Source organism: Aedes aegypti, chromosome 1, assembly GCF_002204515.2.
Source record: "Aedes aegypti strain LVP_AGWG chromosome 1, AaegL5.0 Primary Assembly, whole genome shotgun sequence".
Lineage (NCBI taxonomy): Eukaryota > Metazoa > Arthropoda > Insecta > Diptera > Culicidae > Aedes > Aedes aegypti.
In genome coordinates, this window is record NC_035107.1 from 295,087,305 (window position 1) to 295,102,300 (window position 14,996).

Here is a 14,996-nt window from a genome sequence, read left to right on the forward strand (position 1 = left end):
TGAAGACGGGGTGGTAAGAAGGTAGGTATGTGAGGGGGGAGAGGTGTAGGACCCACAAAAAAGTGGGTACACCACCATGCGATGATGAGCTCGGCTCAAGATGTGGATGATGTATTTGAGGGGTACAGCGATGGGTGTTTGGGGTTTCCAGAATAGAATAGTTCTTACAATTCGCAATAATATACTTGACTATATGTATTTGTAATAGGTATAATATTTCACAGATATGTTAGGTTTGAAGTACATTTTTGTCAAAACTATGTTCTCTTATTGAAGATTAAATATAACCCATTAGAGTGATGCAAATTTTGAGATTTTGGCTCCCCTATGCTCAAACGATTTTTACCAAGGTTTGAAACGAATCGGAAGAAATTTCACTTTGCACACGCCGTTTGAAGTATGTACGGATATAACTATGGAAAAGAACCATATTGCGAGTGGATCACCATTTCGTGAGGAGTTCATCTATCACTGAGCTCTAACCCTGAAGTCTAAATGAAAATACTTTGAATTTTAATGATCAAAGCAACACTTTTTAGCCCTTGTTTCTTGACAAGTCTTGGTTTGCCCAGAAACCGAGAATGATCGTGAGACGAAGGAAAAGTAGATTAGTATTCAATTCAAATTGATGATTTCTAATCTCTCCAATCTCATTTGTAATGGCTCGTTGGAAGAAGTAAGGAACGTTGCGACGTTTTTAATGAAACAATCAATAATTTCAGGGAAAAAAACTAACATATGAAAAGAAAAACACCGTGTAGCGAACCTTTAACTTACTGTAGGATAACCCATAATGATCAAACTGCAAAAATCTTGAGTTACACCCCCAAACTACTGTGAAAATTTGAGCGGAATTCGTCAACTTTAAGTTTGTATAGAGAAAACCGACTAAATATATGAAAAACTATTATAAATACATTTTTGACCATAAGTGGGACTGTAGTTGATGAATCTATTTCAATTTGACTTTAATTTGATGATTCTCCAATCAATAGAGATAGAGAAAAGACTGCAACAAACCGGAAGTATTTTCGTTGAGAAACAAAAAAGTTGTACCAAGCGAAATTCGGATTACCCCGAGGGAGGTAAGGGAAGTAAAAACGTTGATCTTGAGATAAACTAGCCAAGAACTAGAGTATCGTTACAAGATATAGAAAAAAACATATAAATACATGCATACTTCGCTACCTCAATGAAATACTATGCATAGGTACCGTTTTGATTCATATTACGGACAGCTTCAAATTCCGGACACTGTACTTTGTATGGGAAACTTTTCACACGAAATATTTCAATACTTGTCGTTCAACAGTTCCCACTTTCGAAGCTCGTTTTAAAAAGCATTTTTCATGGATATCTATTAAAATTTAGAATGCTCAACTGCCTTACACGTCTCTCTACCCGAGCAGAAGAAAATAACTACTGAATACCAAATTGAGGTATTCTATACCAGATATCCAATACTTACAACCTGAATGCGGTATGAATGAGCCCTGCATAAGAGGTAAAATACCTCAAATAATACCTTCTGCATGTTCTACAAATACCAAGCTGATAACTAGATCAGGTATTGTAATACCTAAATAATACTTGATGGATTTTCATATAAAAGTGAAATTTTTCAATACTAGTTCAATACCTCCAGCAGTCCTCAATACCTGTCGAATACCAAAATGAAGTATTTAAAATTGTTTTAAACATTCTTTTCAAATACCATTGTAATACCATAATGAGGTATTGATAACTGAACAATACCTAATTTTGGTATGATACCAAAATATGGTATGCATAAGTTATTGGGGAGTTATTTGTTCCTGCTCGGGTTGGGTAATTTCAATTAATGCTTTGACATTTCCAACATTGATTTTCATGAGCTGTCCGGAATTCGAATCAAAGTGTCCGGAATATGAGGCAAAAGTGAGGAAGCGTCCGGAATAAGAATCATGAAAAGTTTGCACATTTTGATTTATTTTAATATTTGTATGTTGCAGAATCAAAATCTTCACCCACCATCCGAAAGTTAAATGGTTTAGAAGTTCGATGACGCTGAGGAATCATACAGAATGATATATTTTATATGCTTTTTGATAAGTTAAACTTCACTGAGTGCTTAAGTGTCCGTAATATGAATCAAAACGGTACACTCGATCATCACTTGAGATCAATTCCTCATCGTAATAGGTTATGTTTTATCACGTCAATCCATCATGAAACGGCCTACATTATTGCACTGAATCATGTAGAATTATTACGAAACTACTCTCAGTTGTGTATTGACTCATTACGTAATGTTGTTTTATTACGCAACTTTTGTACCCGCAATGTATCATGCGAGCGTCGTTGGATAAATGCACGACTAGTGCAGAAAAATCATCATTCTGTAACTTGTTCCTTAAACAACTATAGCATACTATGCACAATAAGTGTACACTGTACAATGGTAGTTTATACAAAATTCTCTTCATAATAGCTTTTACGAAAGTGCACTTTATGATATCACAAATCATATCGAGAAATCGTACATACTTTTAGCAATTACTGAGAATCAAAGAGTAACTAATGATACATTTGTTCATTCCAAAGAAGATGCGTAATGAACAAGCGTTGTGTTATTAGTCGCAACTGATTAAAGTTGTAATGAAATAATATGATGTTGCGCCAGCGTTAGCGTTAGCGTTAGCGTTAGCGTAGTTACGGTATACTTCGTAGATTGGATACTAGCAACATTCATGTGTCATTTGATAATCTCATTCAGATTGCTTTCAGGAACAAGGCTGGGGAATAAACCTTGGCCCAATCTTGAACAAAATTACTAAAAGCATGAATATTACTATTCCTGGCCACGCCCATCTTTACCGTAACATAGGATAGGGGAAGGAAATGTTGATGTAGCACTTACTTAATGAGAAGCCACCGACTCAGCGACACCCTCATAAGTGCTACGGATGTGGAGGTTGGGAGAGGTACAACGTCAGGATTCGCCTGAAAAGCCAGCGATAGACACAGAGCATTTGTGGTTAAGCTTTGATAGTTTAATCATTTGAATCCCGACAATCAAAGAAGGAAAAATATTTTATTTACAGTTTAGTTGATTATATTTTAAACGGTTATGATTTTCTACTCAGTAAACAGTAAGAAGCAGAACCGATCCCACCAGGGTCATCGGTTAAAAAAAAAAAAAAAAAAGAAGTGACGTTACATGTGCGAAATATTCGACCGACCAAAATGAGCTAATCAAAGGACGCTGGCCCCAATTCCATGCAGCCGACCGAAACGCGTGAATAAATCGAACGAAACGATCCGAATAAGCGATAAAAAAAATGTCGAGTCACAATACCAGCTACGTAAATACTGACGGATACTAGAGCACATACGAAATCCGATAAAACATACCGCACTCCAGAATAATAAAAACGATTGAAACTCTCCGCAATTCAAATTCAAACGCAATTCAGGAACAAACTCACCAGATGAATCTGCAAGCTCCTGGAATGTACGCCGTGTGGAAACTTGTACGCCAACTAAAAATTGACACAGAAGAAGTCCTCTCGTAATCCGCCACAAAAACTGTAACTGCACAATCTGTCCATAAAAGACACTTGCATTTTCTCTTCTTTTAGCTTTAATAATTTAACTACAAACAAACACTACACAAACTACAAACACTTTCACAAGAAAAAAAATCTATCCGGGTGGCGTAGTACCGACGGAACCACCAGCGGAATCGCGAGAAATTCTATCAAGGACGCGAAAAAACGTGACGAGCAATTCAAAACACGTCCGTTCGCGGCCATAATATGATGTTGCGCCAGCGATAACAGAAAGTCAGCATTTTCATTAGATTTGTGTGATAAAAAAATCAGCCTATTAGGATAAGGAATTGGAGAAACAGCCTTGTCAAATACTATCAACTTCAAATTCAGGAAATTTCGTGCAATCACCTTAAGTATATTATGGGAGTACCGAAGTGCATCTAAGCACATCCAATCATTTCAATCGAGAGTAGGAGTCTAGGATTTCAGTATTCAGCAACAAAATCAAATCAGAAATGAAAAATTGATTCTTATTGAAACGCACTCGGGACTCTGAGAAAATATCACTTTTAATTTTGAATGAACCTCGCTAGGGATCTTGAAAGAATCCTACCCTGGATTCTGAAAGAACTCTCTTTTGAAACACTTGAGAGAAACTACTCGGATCCCTGAAAAGTTACCCTTCAGGATCATTGAGATAATCTTCCACGGAATCTTTGAATGCTTCTGGGGTTCTGAGAGAAGCCACTTTTGGATTTTATTGGATTTCCTGGAAACAATCCCCCTGAGGATTTTGACATTAATATCGAATTCTGTTAAGCAAAAACACAACTGCCACCGTTTGAACAACACTATGAAAAATCTAAGGGAATAGAGTTCTACTTTTGTTTCTAAACCTGACTTAGTCTTAGCATGTTCATCGTTCTGAAAACTGTTAGTTCTGGTTAACTCTTGGTCAATATCTTTTAACGGATTGAATTGGAACTTTCGCATTGTACGCACATTCAAAATTGACAATACAAGAAGAAGTTTCTTGTAATTGGTTGATTGTCTAACAAAATAGCCTAGTTTGCCCTGCTCAAACAAAATTTAGCTCCGTAATATAGCTTACAATATTCAACTGCCAAGCGTTACATTCCCACACTTTGTTCCACGTACTCAAACATGTTGACAGGTTCAATATTTATCTTACACATATTTCGTAATTTGTTCTCAAATGTTTGTGCTTCTTCACCTTCTGGGTCCGTCTGTCAGAATTCCCTGGCATCGTACGACCCTTCCAGGCCCAGCATTATTATTCCATGTATCGAATCCTGAATTCCCGCGCGATACGTCCCGAGTGTGTAATTTCAGGCTCCGGGTCGTCCCATCAGTCGCAACACCTCAAGGATCCTTGCAGCAGTCTCTCAATCAACCGAACCATCTCAGCCCGGAATTCGTGGAAACAGGTTCCCTTTGGATTAATTTCGTAAGCTTGGACTCGAAAACATTCTAAAATAACACAACCAGCAAAACGCAAGCGAGCCGAGAGCCGAACCCAAGAGGCGGACAAGTGTTTTCTTTGAAAACACTTGTCGATTTTAAAAACACAAAATTTCCTGCATTTCCATTCTGCTGTTTCGTTCCTTGTGGGTAGAGTGCAGAGCTCTATGCTTGAGAGCATTCATTTTTTTCGTTGGGTTATTTTCTCTCTCGGATCCGCTCAATAATTCCGTATAAAGCCAAAAAGTATACATTGTTGGCATTAACTTTTCTAATGGCCAGCATCTGATCTGACCGTTTGTTGTTCTTTCCATTCCTTCGTCGATTGGTCCCCGGCACTCGATTTTCCTTATGGTCTGCGCGCGCAATTAGGATCTTACGCCAGTTTTGGACGGGATATCTCTTGGAAGGGGACGATCATGCAAAAACCACATCTGAAGAACATAGTAACCTACTAGGCCACAAGATGCGATGTGAGGGAAGAAAGAGTATCCAAGCAACCATCGATTTCAGCTGGCAAAAGGTTTTCGCGACTATACTGCCGTGAATCGCAAGTCAGTCCCATCTGTAAAAAGTAGGCATTGAGAAAATGGCCTGTGAAGTTTCCAAACTCGTTTTCCATACGAATATTCAAAAAATTCCAGAGAATTGAAACATGTTCATATCTTAATGAAACTTTCACAATTTGCTTTTCACTACGATATCTTTCCGAGAAAAATATAAAGATGACCCAAACACGATTGATTTTTGTGTGACACGGTGCGGAAATCTGTAGTGGGACTGATATGCGATTACATTTCATTATGGGACAATTTGACTTGCTGTTTTTTTCGAGTTTTTCTGAACAAATCATATTATCTTATTAGTGCACCTGAAAGAGCATTGGAAGGTATGTTGAAAACTGAACTCAACTCAATTTTGACCAAAATGCAGATGGGACTGACTTGCGATTCACGGCAGTATAAGGAAATGAAAATGCTCCACAGAAAATCAAACACATAAACTATTCCATTTGTAAAAGTTTCATTCCCTGCTAAATTAATGTAAATTACTTTACCAGTTTTTTTTTGGTCTCCTAAGCGATATCGAGATAGGAAATATCGGAAGAGTTGACTGTAGTACGAAAATGGTTATTTTCCTCTCAAGTCAGTCTACTCTGGTCTTTCTCATTTGATTAAGATGCTTAATCTAATAGCTTGATTCCAATCCCAAATCGGTGGAGTACATTTTTACAAACACTTGGCCCGGTCTGACTTTACAACGGCCTTAAATTTAAACGATTAATTAATTAACAACGGCCTTAATTAAACGAGTATTTTCCACTTCAAGTCAGTAAATTTGTTGATTTACCGGTTCCCTTGAACTTATTTATAGAACAATGTCATTTATTTATGGAACATGTCATAAATTGTAATAATGAATAACTACTTTTATTATGGCGCAGTTTTCAATAATCTATGGAGCATTTTAAATTTTTATTGGTGCATCAAATAGGCTGCCATTTCAGCCTGCTGCGCCAACCATCGGAGTCACTTGTTGCTCTGCCTTGTTTTCGCCTCCTTTTTGCCAGTTTTTGGCCAAAGTGCGCACCACTAAAGTGGGAAAAGCAATTTATATCTCTGCTGATTGCTTATTGCTTTTAACAGGTTTTTTGTCCCTTTTGCATGGTTCTTCTCCGGGATACTTTTGAGGCTCCCTTCTGGTCCTGTAACCACTGCTGGTGCTGCTGGCTGCGGTGGTGGTAGTTGTGGTATCTGTTCCGACTCATCTTTTTTCTTTGATGGCAGTAGCGAAAGGTAAAAGCCTGTTTTTATTTTTATTGTTTTATTATTTCACAGCACAGGTAGTCGGTTTTGCGGTGACGCTTTTTGGTTTTTCTTAGTCGGGGTGCGAAATGCCAGCGGACACTTGCTCCTTTCGGTGGTTGTTTTTGTTTTCGCTTACGACCAGGCTTAGCCGTAGTGTCAATTCGTCGACTTTTGAGCTCCGGGAAAGGGTTGTGACGTCTCGACGGGACATGTTTTCTGTGCAATATTTGTTATTTTTTCTTCGGGCGGGGGCAAATCTTCAAAGCGTTCCTACGGTAGTACAAATTGTTCCGATTTGCATCGACGAATGGGTTCTGCATCGTTTCACTTGAAGGGATTAAATGATTTCAGTTGCTTTCTGATGAATGCGTAGGGGTTTACACAAATTATCTATGGCTCAACAGGAGAAATATTCGGATAATGAGGCAAAGTCAAATTTCAAATGACTATTCTTATAAAAAAAGGCTCCTACAATCACCACTTTCCCAACTAAACGGCAATCAGCAGTACGTGTTTTGTCTTTTCGCTGTCAAGGAAAAGTTTTGAAACCCGCAAAAAAGTTGACAGCAGATCATCATCGATCACTATAAATCGAATTCAATATAACTAATAACCAACTGTATTCCATTAGCGAACAGTTCTCTCAAACGGTATACGAAATCGCCACATTCTAATAAACGGCGACGCTCATTAAAGTGATGGATCTTCTTCCGATCACATAGGTAGTTGACGACCGGCGTCGACGTCGTCATCAACAGCTGCGACGTCGAGACGAAGACTACCGGCAACCATCCAGTCAAGTGTCCCTGACTGGGGCCAATTTACATCAATCTTCGCACCGTCGCGGCGTGAACGTCTGCGTCTGACTGCGGATTCGAACGGTGCGCTGTCGATCTATCGATCGATTGATCGAATCACAATCGCCTGAAAAGATTTTTTTTTTCTTCTAAAGTTGCTTTCGTCAACGCGATCTTCGCGTGTCGACAAGGAAGAAGTGTTTTGTGCCGAGCGTGGATAAAGTTCCCAATGTACAATAGGGTCAGTCACCGAGACGATTTTTTTCTCATTGAAAACGCGAAGATGTGCGTTCTGCTGGTTTGAGACTTGGTTTGGCTCAGTCTGATGCGCACACGGAGGAGACACTCGCGTGCACGGTTCGGATTTCTTCAGGTTTGCCACTTGAACCAGCGTTGAAGTCGATTGAGGGGTTAAGAAAACGCGAGGAACCGCGAGATCTCTTCTCTTACCCACAGTGGTTGTTGGTGACGACTTTGTCGAGTTGGTGGATTCTTTGACTGTGGCGAGTTGAAGACGATTGTTATGGGTTGAGTAGAATAGGGTAAGGGCTGTATTTGGGCCCACCAGCTTTAAATCGTTTATTCTTTATTCGTTGTAAATTTGAATCGGATCATATTGAATATGAAATTTTCAGTATACGATCGGTGGACCATAGTTGGATATGAGCCGTAGGTCCTAACCTAGCTCTTGTAAGGTCTGTGGACAAAAAAAAGTTCTAATGTCTATCAGCCTTTTCTGTAGATCTTATGATTTACTGTTCTCATTAAAATTCCGTACACTCAACTTTGTGTGGGAAAAGATTCACTTGAAATGTTTCAAAAAGTGTCATTCCAAAGCTCCCAATTTGTAGGCACGTTTTAATAAGCATTTCCAAGGCAATCCATGTAAATTTATAATGCTACGCAATTAGTTTTGACGTTTCTCTAACGGCTGGAGAAGTTCATTCAATGATTCTACAATTTAAATTTTGTTTTTCGTGAGCTGTCCGAAATTAGAATAAACGTGTCCGGAATATGAAGCAAAAACGAGTTTGCATCCGAAATAGGAATCATGGAAAGATCACTTATTTCTGTTGTTAGTCTTCACCCACTGTTTTCGAAGCTTGATAAGACAGATGAATCATATAGAATGTTTTGATTTATATGTATTTCGATCGGATATACTTTACTGATGCCTTAAGTGTCCGTATATGAATCAAAACGGTACATACAGACTTACAAAATTTGCATAAGTTGCTTTGAAGTTGGAAATATTTCAATTAAGTTTTAATTAAACATGATATCTCGCTAGTAGGGGGATTAGGGGCATAATGAGGATTCAAGTCAAAATTAATGCTTCTATATTCTCTGACAATATACATTTTACCACACCTTCTCTAGTCAACTTTTTTTTTACAAATTATTGGAAACATTCACGAATCACAAGTATAGGAGAATTAGTTCAACTTATTAACGGCGATAGAATTGAGCGAATTAGTTGAAATGCGCTTGAGGTGGCCGGGTGCAGTTTGGGTTTGCAAAGTAACGCTATTTTTTAATTTTCGTTCCAGACTTTTTCCAATGCCAGTGCAGATATACTCAAGGTTATGAAAGAATTTTATTTTTTAATAATGCAAGGGATCCAGAGAAGTTTTTTGCTTTACAAACTGTTCGGCAGGCAGCAATGGAACTCATGGTATTGATCTAAGTAATTCAGGCCATTATGTTACTATTCAAGAACGCAGTATTGCTTTGAAAATTATTGAATAATCATATTGAAACGCACGATTAAACGATGTTATACAATATTGAGTACGATTCGCACAAAATCAAGCTCTTCTGGGCCAACACATCAGGCGTGTTATTTAACACATGCTGGAAAACCTGCTCCTGATGTGATTTCTTCGTTTTTTTTTTCAAATTATGTGATACAAACAAAGCATCTCTGTGCATCGTGAAGTTTTAGATAATGAAGCAAAATCAGCACAAAATTTTTTTTCAGGATGCGTAAAAATAAATACAATGATGTGTTGGTCCAGAAGAGCCCGATTATATGTAACTTTATTTTAGAGATTTTGGCAGACTAAACAGCTCGAAGATTTATAACCATACAGATTCTGCTTTGAGATCAATAATAACTAGTGATTCTTATGTCCAATCAAAATATTGTCTGCTTCAAATTTGTTGCTGAGAAAATTGCACTTTAGTGGATAATGTTAACTTTTTTTACTGAAAATTCTGATTAAGAGCTGGAGGACCAATCAAAATGGTTGCACCTTAGATGGCGATTTGAATAGCGTATGCTCAGCCAATCTTCTTCCAATTAGTTTGTTTGAATTTCGAGAGGATCATTTCTACCACAGTTATTTTTTTTTTTGATATCGAAGGGACCATCCAGAACGGGAAAGGTCGAGACATAGAACCAATTTTTAATGAATACTAAGTTGAAAATCATTCCGTTACCAGGAAAGTTAAAAACAAACAGACGTTATTTCGTCTTCGAAAATTGTTTTGAACCTGTAAAATCTAGTCTAGTAACCTATGATAATGGGCATCATTAATCGAGATATGGAGAGTGAAAATGTATGTAAAATGAAGAGACCGAAATAATCATCGACATAGGGAGAGATATCAAGATGTAGAACATCGAGATGTGGAGAGTCGACTCTAATACTAGGAAGCAGGCTTTACAGAGGATTCGAAATAACATTTTGAAGCTGCCTTCCTGGTATAGCTAAGAATCCAATGTTAGAACATTGTAACATATGTCGTATAAAACTATCAATAATTTTAGACAAACATCGTTGCAATCTTTTATTTCCACGATAAGCGGCATAATCTAGGATAAATTAAGCCAAGCTCAATAAAATAAAAACATCAGTTGACGATATATGATATTTTTAGTTTACCGAACTGTTCAGATGTTGAGATTTCACAAAACCCACTGGAAACTGACACATTCTTAAAAGAGTCCAAAACGAAATTTCAAGATACTATTGGAATTAAGAATTCCATGTCAAATTAGTCAGTCACAGAACTCGACCATCTTCAATTTCCAGTAAATTTAGGTCATGCTTTCTGTATGGTAGAATAAGTGTTTTTCATTTAACTCGAGAATAACTTTTGAAAAAGGCCTAAAAGTGTTTGCATGCAATTTTAACCTCGGAGCTGTGGATTTTAGATCAAAATGTTCTTTGATGAAGTTGTTGTGAACCGGTGGACTACAAGAAAAAAATATACACTGAAAAAATATTTTATTTTGTTTCATGAAAAATAAAAACAAACTTAATATTTAAATAACACAAAAACCCCGTTTTTTTAATTTTCACTGCAGAATCTTGATAGGAAACAGATGTTTGGGACAAAGTTTCAGGATGGAGAAATCTATATAAATAGAAATGAAGTGGTGATTGTATGTCACGAAATGGCTTGAGAACGGATAAACAGATTGACGTAAGTTATTGACAGTTGCACTCGACAAGGGATGCGACGTGATAGTACGAGGGAAAAGTTTGTAAAAGTCTCCGGGATAATCGGGAAAACGGGAGAAAACTAATGTGTTGTTTTGTATGGGGGATACATGACGTTTTAAAACAGCCTACTTGATGGCAAGACGAAGTTTGCCTGGACCACAAGTTTTAATAAAAAAAGAATTTCTAAGAACAACTTACGGTCGATTTTCAATTTTTTTTTTCAAATAAATACGTTCTGATGATACAATAAGAATCTTGAAGTTATTCTAAATCTAAACCATAATGATTATAATGACCACTATTAAAAATTTAAAAAATATTTAAAATGCAATTTTTGTGTAGTTTATAATTTAAGTTTCATTTTTGAATATTCCATAAAAAAAATTAAAATATTTTTTCAGAGTATATTTTTCTTATAGTCCCAATGGTTCACTACCACTTCTCCATAGAACATTTGTCTCTAAAATCAACAGTTTTGAAGTTAGAGTTTTTCAAACAAATTACATGCAGAAACTTATAGGCCATTTTCAAAAGTTGTTCTTGAGTCTAAATGATCGATTTTTCTATGGAAAACACTCACGACCATACCAAAAACATGTGCAAAATTGAATCCAAACCGAAGATTATCGAGCACGATTTTTATTTTTTTCGACTCATTCTGGATGGAATTCGTCTACTAGAAACTGATGATTGAGATTATCATGATTCAGGAGTGATTCCAGGAAGAAATTTCTAAAGGAATTTGAAAATAAATTTAAGGTAAAATTCTTGTTTATATTCCAATAGAAATTATCATACAAGATATAGACGACATTTTGGTAAAAATCCCTAAATAAATTAAGAATTTATTAAAGAGAGAAACCCACAAGAAATTGCAAGAAGCGATAGTAATTTCTAGATGAACGACAAAAGTGATTCCTCGAGGGGTGCCTTTAAAAATTCCATGAGGCATTTCTGAAAGAATTCCATAACATCTTAGACGACATCCAAGATGAATTCTTGGAAAAAAATGTAATTCTCGAAGCGTTTTTTGAAGTATTTCTGTGTTAATTGCAGTACAAGATTGCCAACAAGAATTGCTGGAGGAATACCAAAAAATCTAGAAGGATTCTTGGGAGAAAGAAAAGATTAGAATTGTAGTATAACATCTGGAGGAATTCTGATTGAAAATGTTATATGTAGTTCAGGAAAAGAATTAAGGAAAACAACTTGATGAATTGAGCTTGAGCTTGAGCTTGATTGGCCGCCCGTGGATGCTACTCCAGTATCGCCAGATCAGCTGCACTTACACAAGGAACCAACCGAATGACTGCTTGGGACTAACAGGCATCCTCAGTGTATAAGTGCTGGTGATCTTCTAGACCAATGAGGGGAAGGGGGAGGAATTGATGATGCATTGAACTGGCTCCCACGTAGACCGTATATTCCACTGCATCCACGCCAGTTCATGCGGGAGTGTATGGATTGGGGGAAAGGCATGGCAGAGAGGTTTGCTTTTGTGGTTAGCAGATTGCCTATGTATCAGGCGTAAGAAAGGCGTGCGCGTGGAAGTAGGAAGCGTTAGGGAAACGGTTTCTTGTCCGTCTCTGGTTCTAGCGTTTGCTATGGACGAATAGTTTGAGTGTGATATATTTAGAATGGAAGATAGAAGCAAGTGAGAGATATACAACTACAAAGTACGAGGAAAGGGACGGGCCTGGGATTGAACCCATGACCTTCTGCATATGAAGCAGAAGCGGTAGCCATCAGACCACCAACCCCGTCTTAAGGAAAACAACTTGATGAATTTCGAAAAAAAAATCTTAGGCGTATTTCTATAAGAACCCTACACAAAATCTAAAAAAAAAGTATTATGAAAACGGATTCCTGAAGAAAACCCTGTACAAAAATCCAGAAATCGTGAATAATATTTGGTCAGAAAGTCCAAGAACATTATAAAAGGAGTTCCCCAGAAAAAAAAACAAAACAAAAGGAATTCTAAGAGGTTATCTAGGAAGAACTCCTGAATGAATTTCAAGAGATAAACAACAGGAATACATGTAGGAATTTCTAGAGAAATTATTGGAATTATTCATGGAAGCATTCCTTGCCGTAAGTTGTAACTTGTTGAAACTCTTTTCAAACCCTAATGAAACATTTCGAATTTTGATGTGATACAAGGCAAGGTTCGTTTCCACGAGATGGATGTACATTGCAAATATCTATCAGCCGACCAACATGCTTCTAACGAATAAGTAACTGACCATTTGTGTTCTACAGACACTTCAATGAAGTGGATTTGAATTCTTCCTACAAAGGGAACTTAAAAATACAGTCAACCCTCCCGTACTCGATATCGAGTAAGAGAACCATAGTAAAAGTTGATTTTCATGGCTAACTCGATGGTCTCTAAGGGCCACAGTTGCACTGGTTTTGTGTTCTGCAGGTCGATACCTCCCTAACTCGATGGTCCCTCCAATATCGAGTTATGGAAAGTTAACAGTAATACAAATATCGAGATAAGAAAATCAACAGTAAATGTGTCTGTGGTTTGTAAAATGCAGCCGAAAGCAAGAAATGCGGAATATTCTTGGGAAATTTTTCTTGTTGAATCCCGAGCATCCAATGCTGAGTACTCGAGTATTTTACAAACTTTCATTTGCAATCATCCATAACTCGATAGTCCGTTTCTCGACATTAAGTTATAAAATCATAGTAACAGGATGGCTTTCATGGCTACCTTGATGGTCCCTCGAACCGATGGTGCACTGATTTTGCGTTCTATAACTCAATATCTGCCCCATTTTAAGATCCGTTCTATATTGAGTTATAGAGAGTTGACTGTTGTATGATCGAACTCAATCGATAGCTAAAACAATTCCGCCTCCACCATCGTTTGCACAATCCTACTATCTACTCTGTATCTAGTAAAATTAGTAAAAATCCCACTAACCTGATGGTGATGGTGGTGGTGGTGATGGTGGTAGCCACCCTGTCGCAGCGAACCGTGCATCCCATGGCCGTAGTTCTGCATCGGTTGCCGCGGGTGCTGAAAGTGGGACGAAGACGTTTGGATCATCATGTCGCACAGAATGTCCTCTAGATCATCGGGTGAGGCAGCACCGGCCGCTTCCGGATGGTTTGGCGAGTCCTGTTGCTCCCGATCGACTACGGAACTTGTGGCGGTCGCTTGCTGCTCGGAGCAGATATTCAAGTCGCAAGGGCTGGCAGAAGTAGAACCACTGGTGGCACTGACACTAGCAGCAGCACCTTGGCACAGTTCATCAGCCGACGATTCGAGCTCCCTCTCGATTCGTTTGACCTCGGACTCCTCTTCCTCCTCTTGTTCGGCTGTGGTCTTCTTTTTTGCTGGCTCTTCGGTTTCCTGCATTAAACAAACATATAATTTATTGTTGTTTTTTCTCGCCCCCCCTCACGTCGTGCATTGGAACCGGGGTGGTGGACGCGGTAAGCTGAGCTGGTGCCGAGCTAAAAAGGTATGCACGAGTATGAACTCAGTCGCTGCCGCCGTCGTCTTCGTCCTCGTCGTGGTTCGCTTCTATTTGAATCCAAAATTAACAGTGTAATTATGGTCGATAGTCTTGTCAGTGGTCATCGATAATTTGCTTAACCTCAGAGCATTAAACATTAACGTCAAAAATGTTTCAATCAAAAAGGGGGAGAACGAGAGCTTCTAGGATTGAGGTTCTCGTCCGAGCGGTGTCCGGCTCGGAACGTTCTAGGTCAGAGGTTTCCAATCTACGGGGGGCATGATTTGAGCGGTATGCTTCGTAAAATTCCTCTTTTTAAATGGAATGAATAAGGCGAAACAGATGCAATTGGAATTCAGAAACTGTTGAGTCGCACATAGGAAATATTCGCGCACAAGTTAAACAGACAAAATCCTAAACGAAACCTAGAAACAGAATTTTCTCGTAATCGTCA

The 14,996-nt window shown here is 38.1% G+C and overlaps 1 protein-coding gene across 5 annotated transcripts in view; it reads right to left on the minus strand.

Annotated features, from left to right (window-relative positions):
- LOC5565942 (segmentation protein cap'n'collar) overlaps window positions 1–14,996 on the minus strand; it is a 255,950-nt gene that overhangs the window by 64,267 nt on the left and 176,687 nt on the right. For all 5 annotated transcript variants that reach the window (XM_021838214.1, XM_021838215.1, XM_021838213.1 and 2 more), the window contains exon 6: window positions 14,005–14,436. In XM_021838214.1, the coding sequence (XP_021693906.1) occupies window positions 14,005–14,436 (432 nt within the window). The remainder of the gene's footprint in view (window positions 1–14,004; window positions 14,437–14,996) is intronic.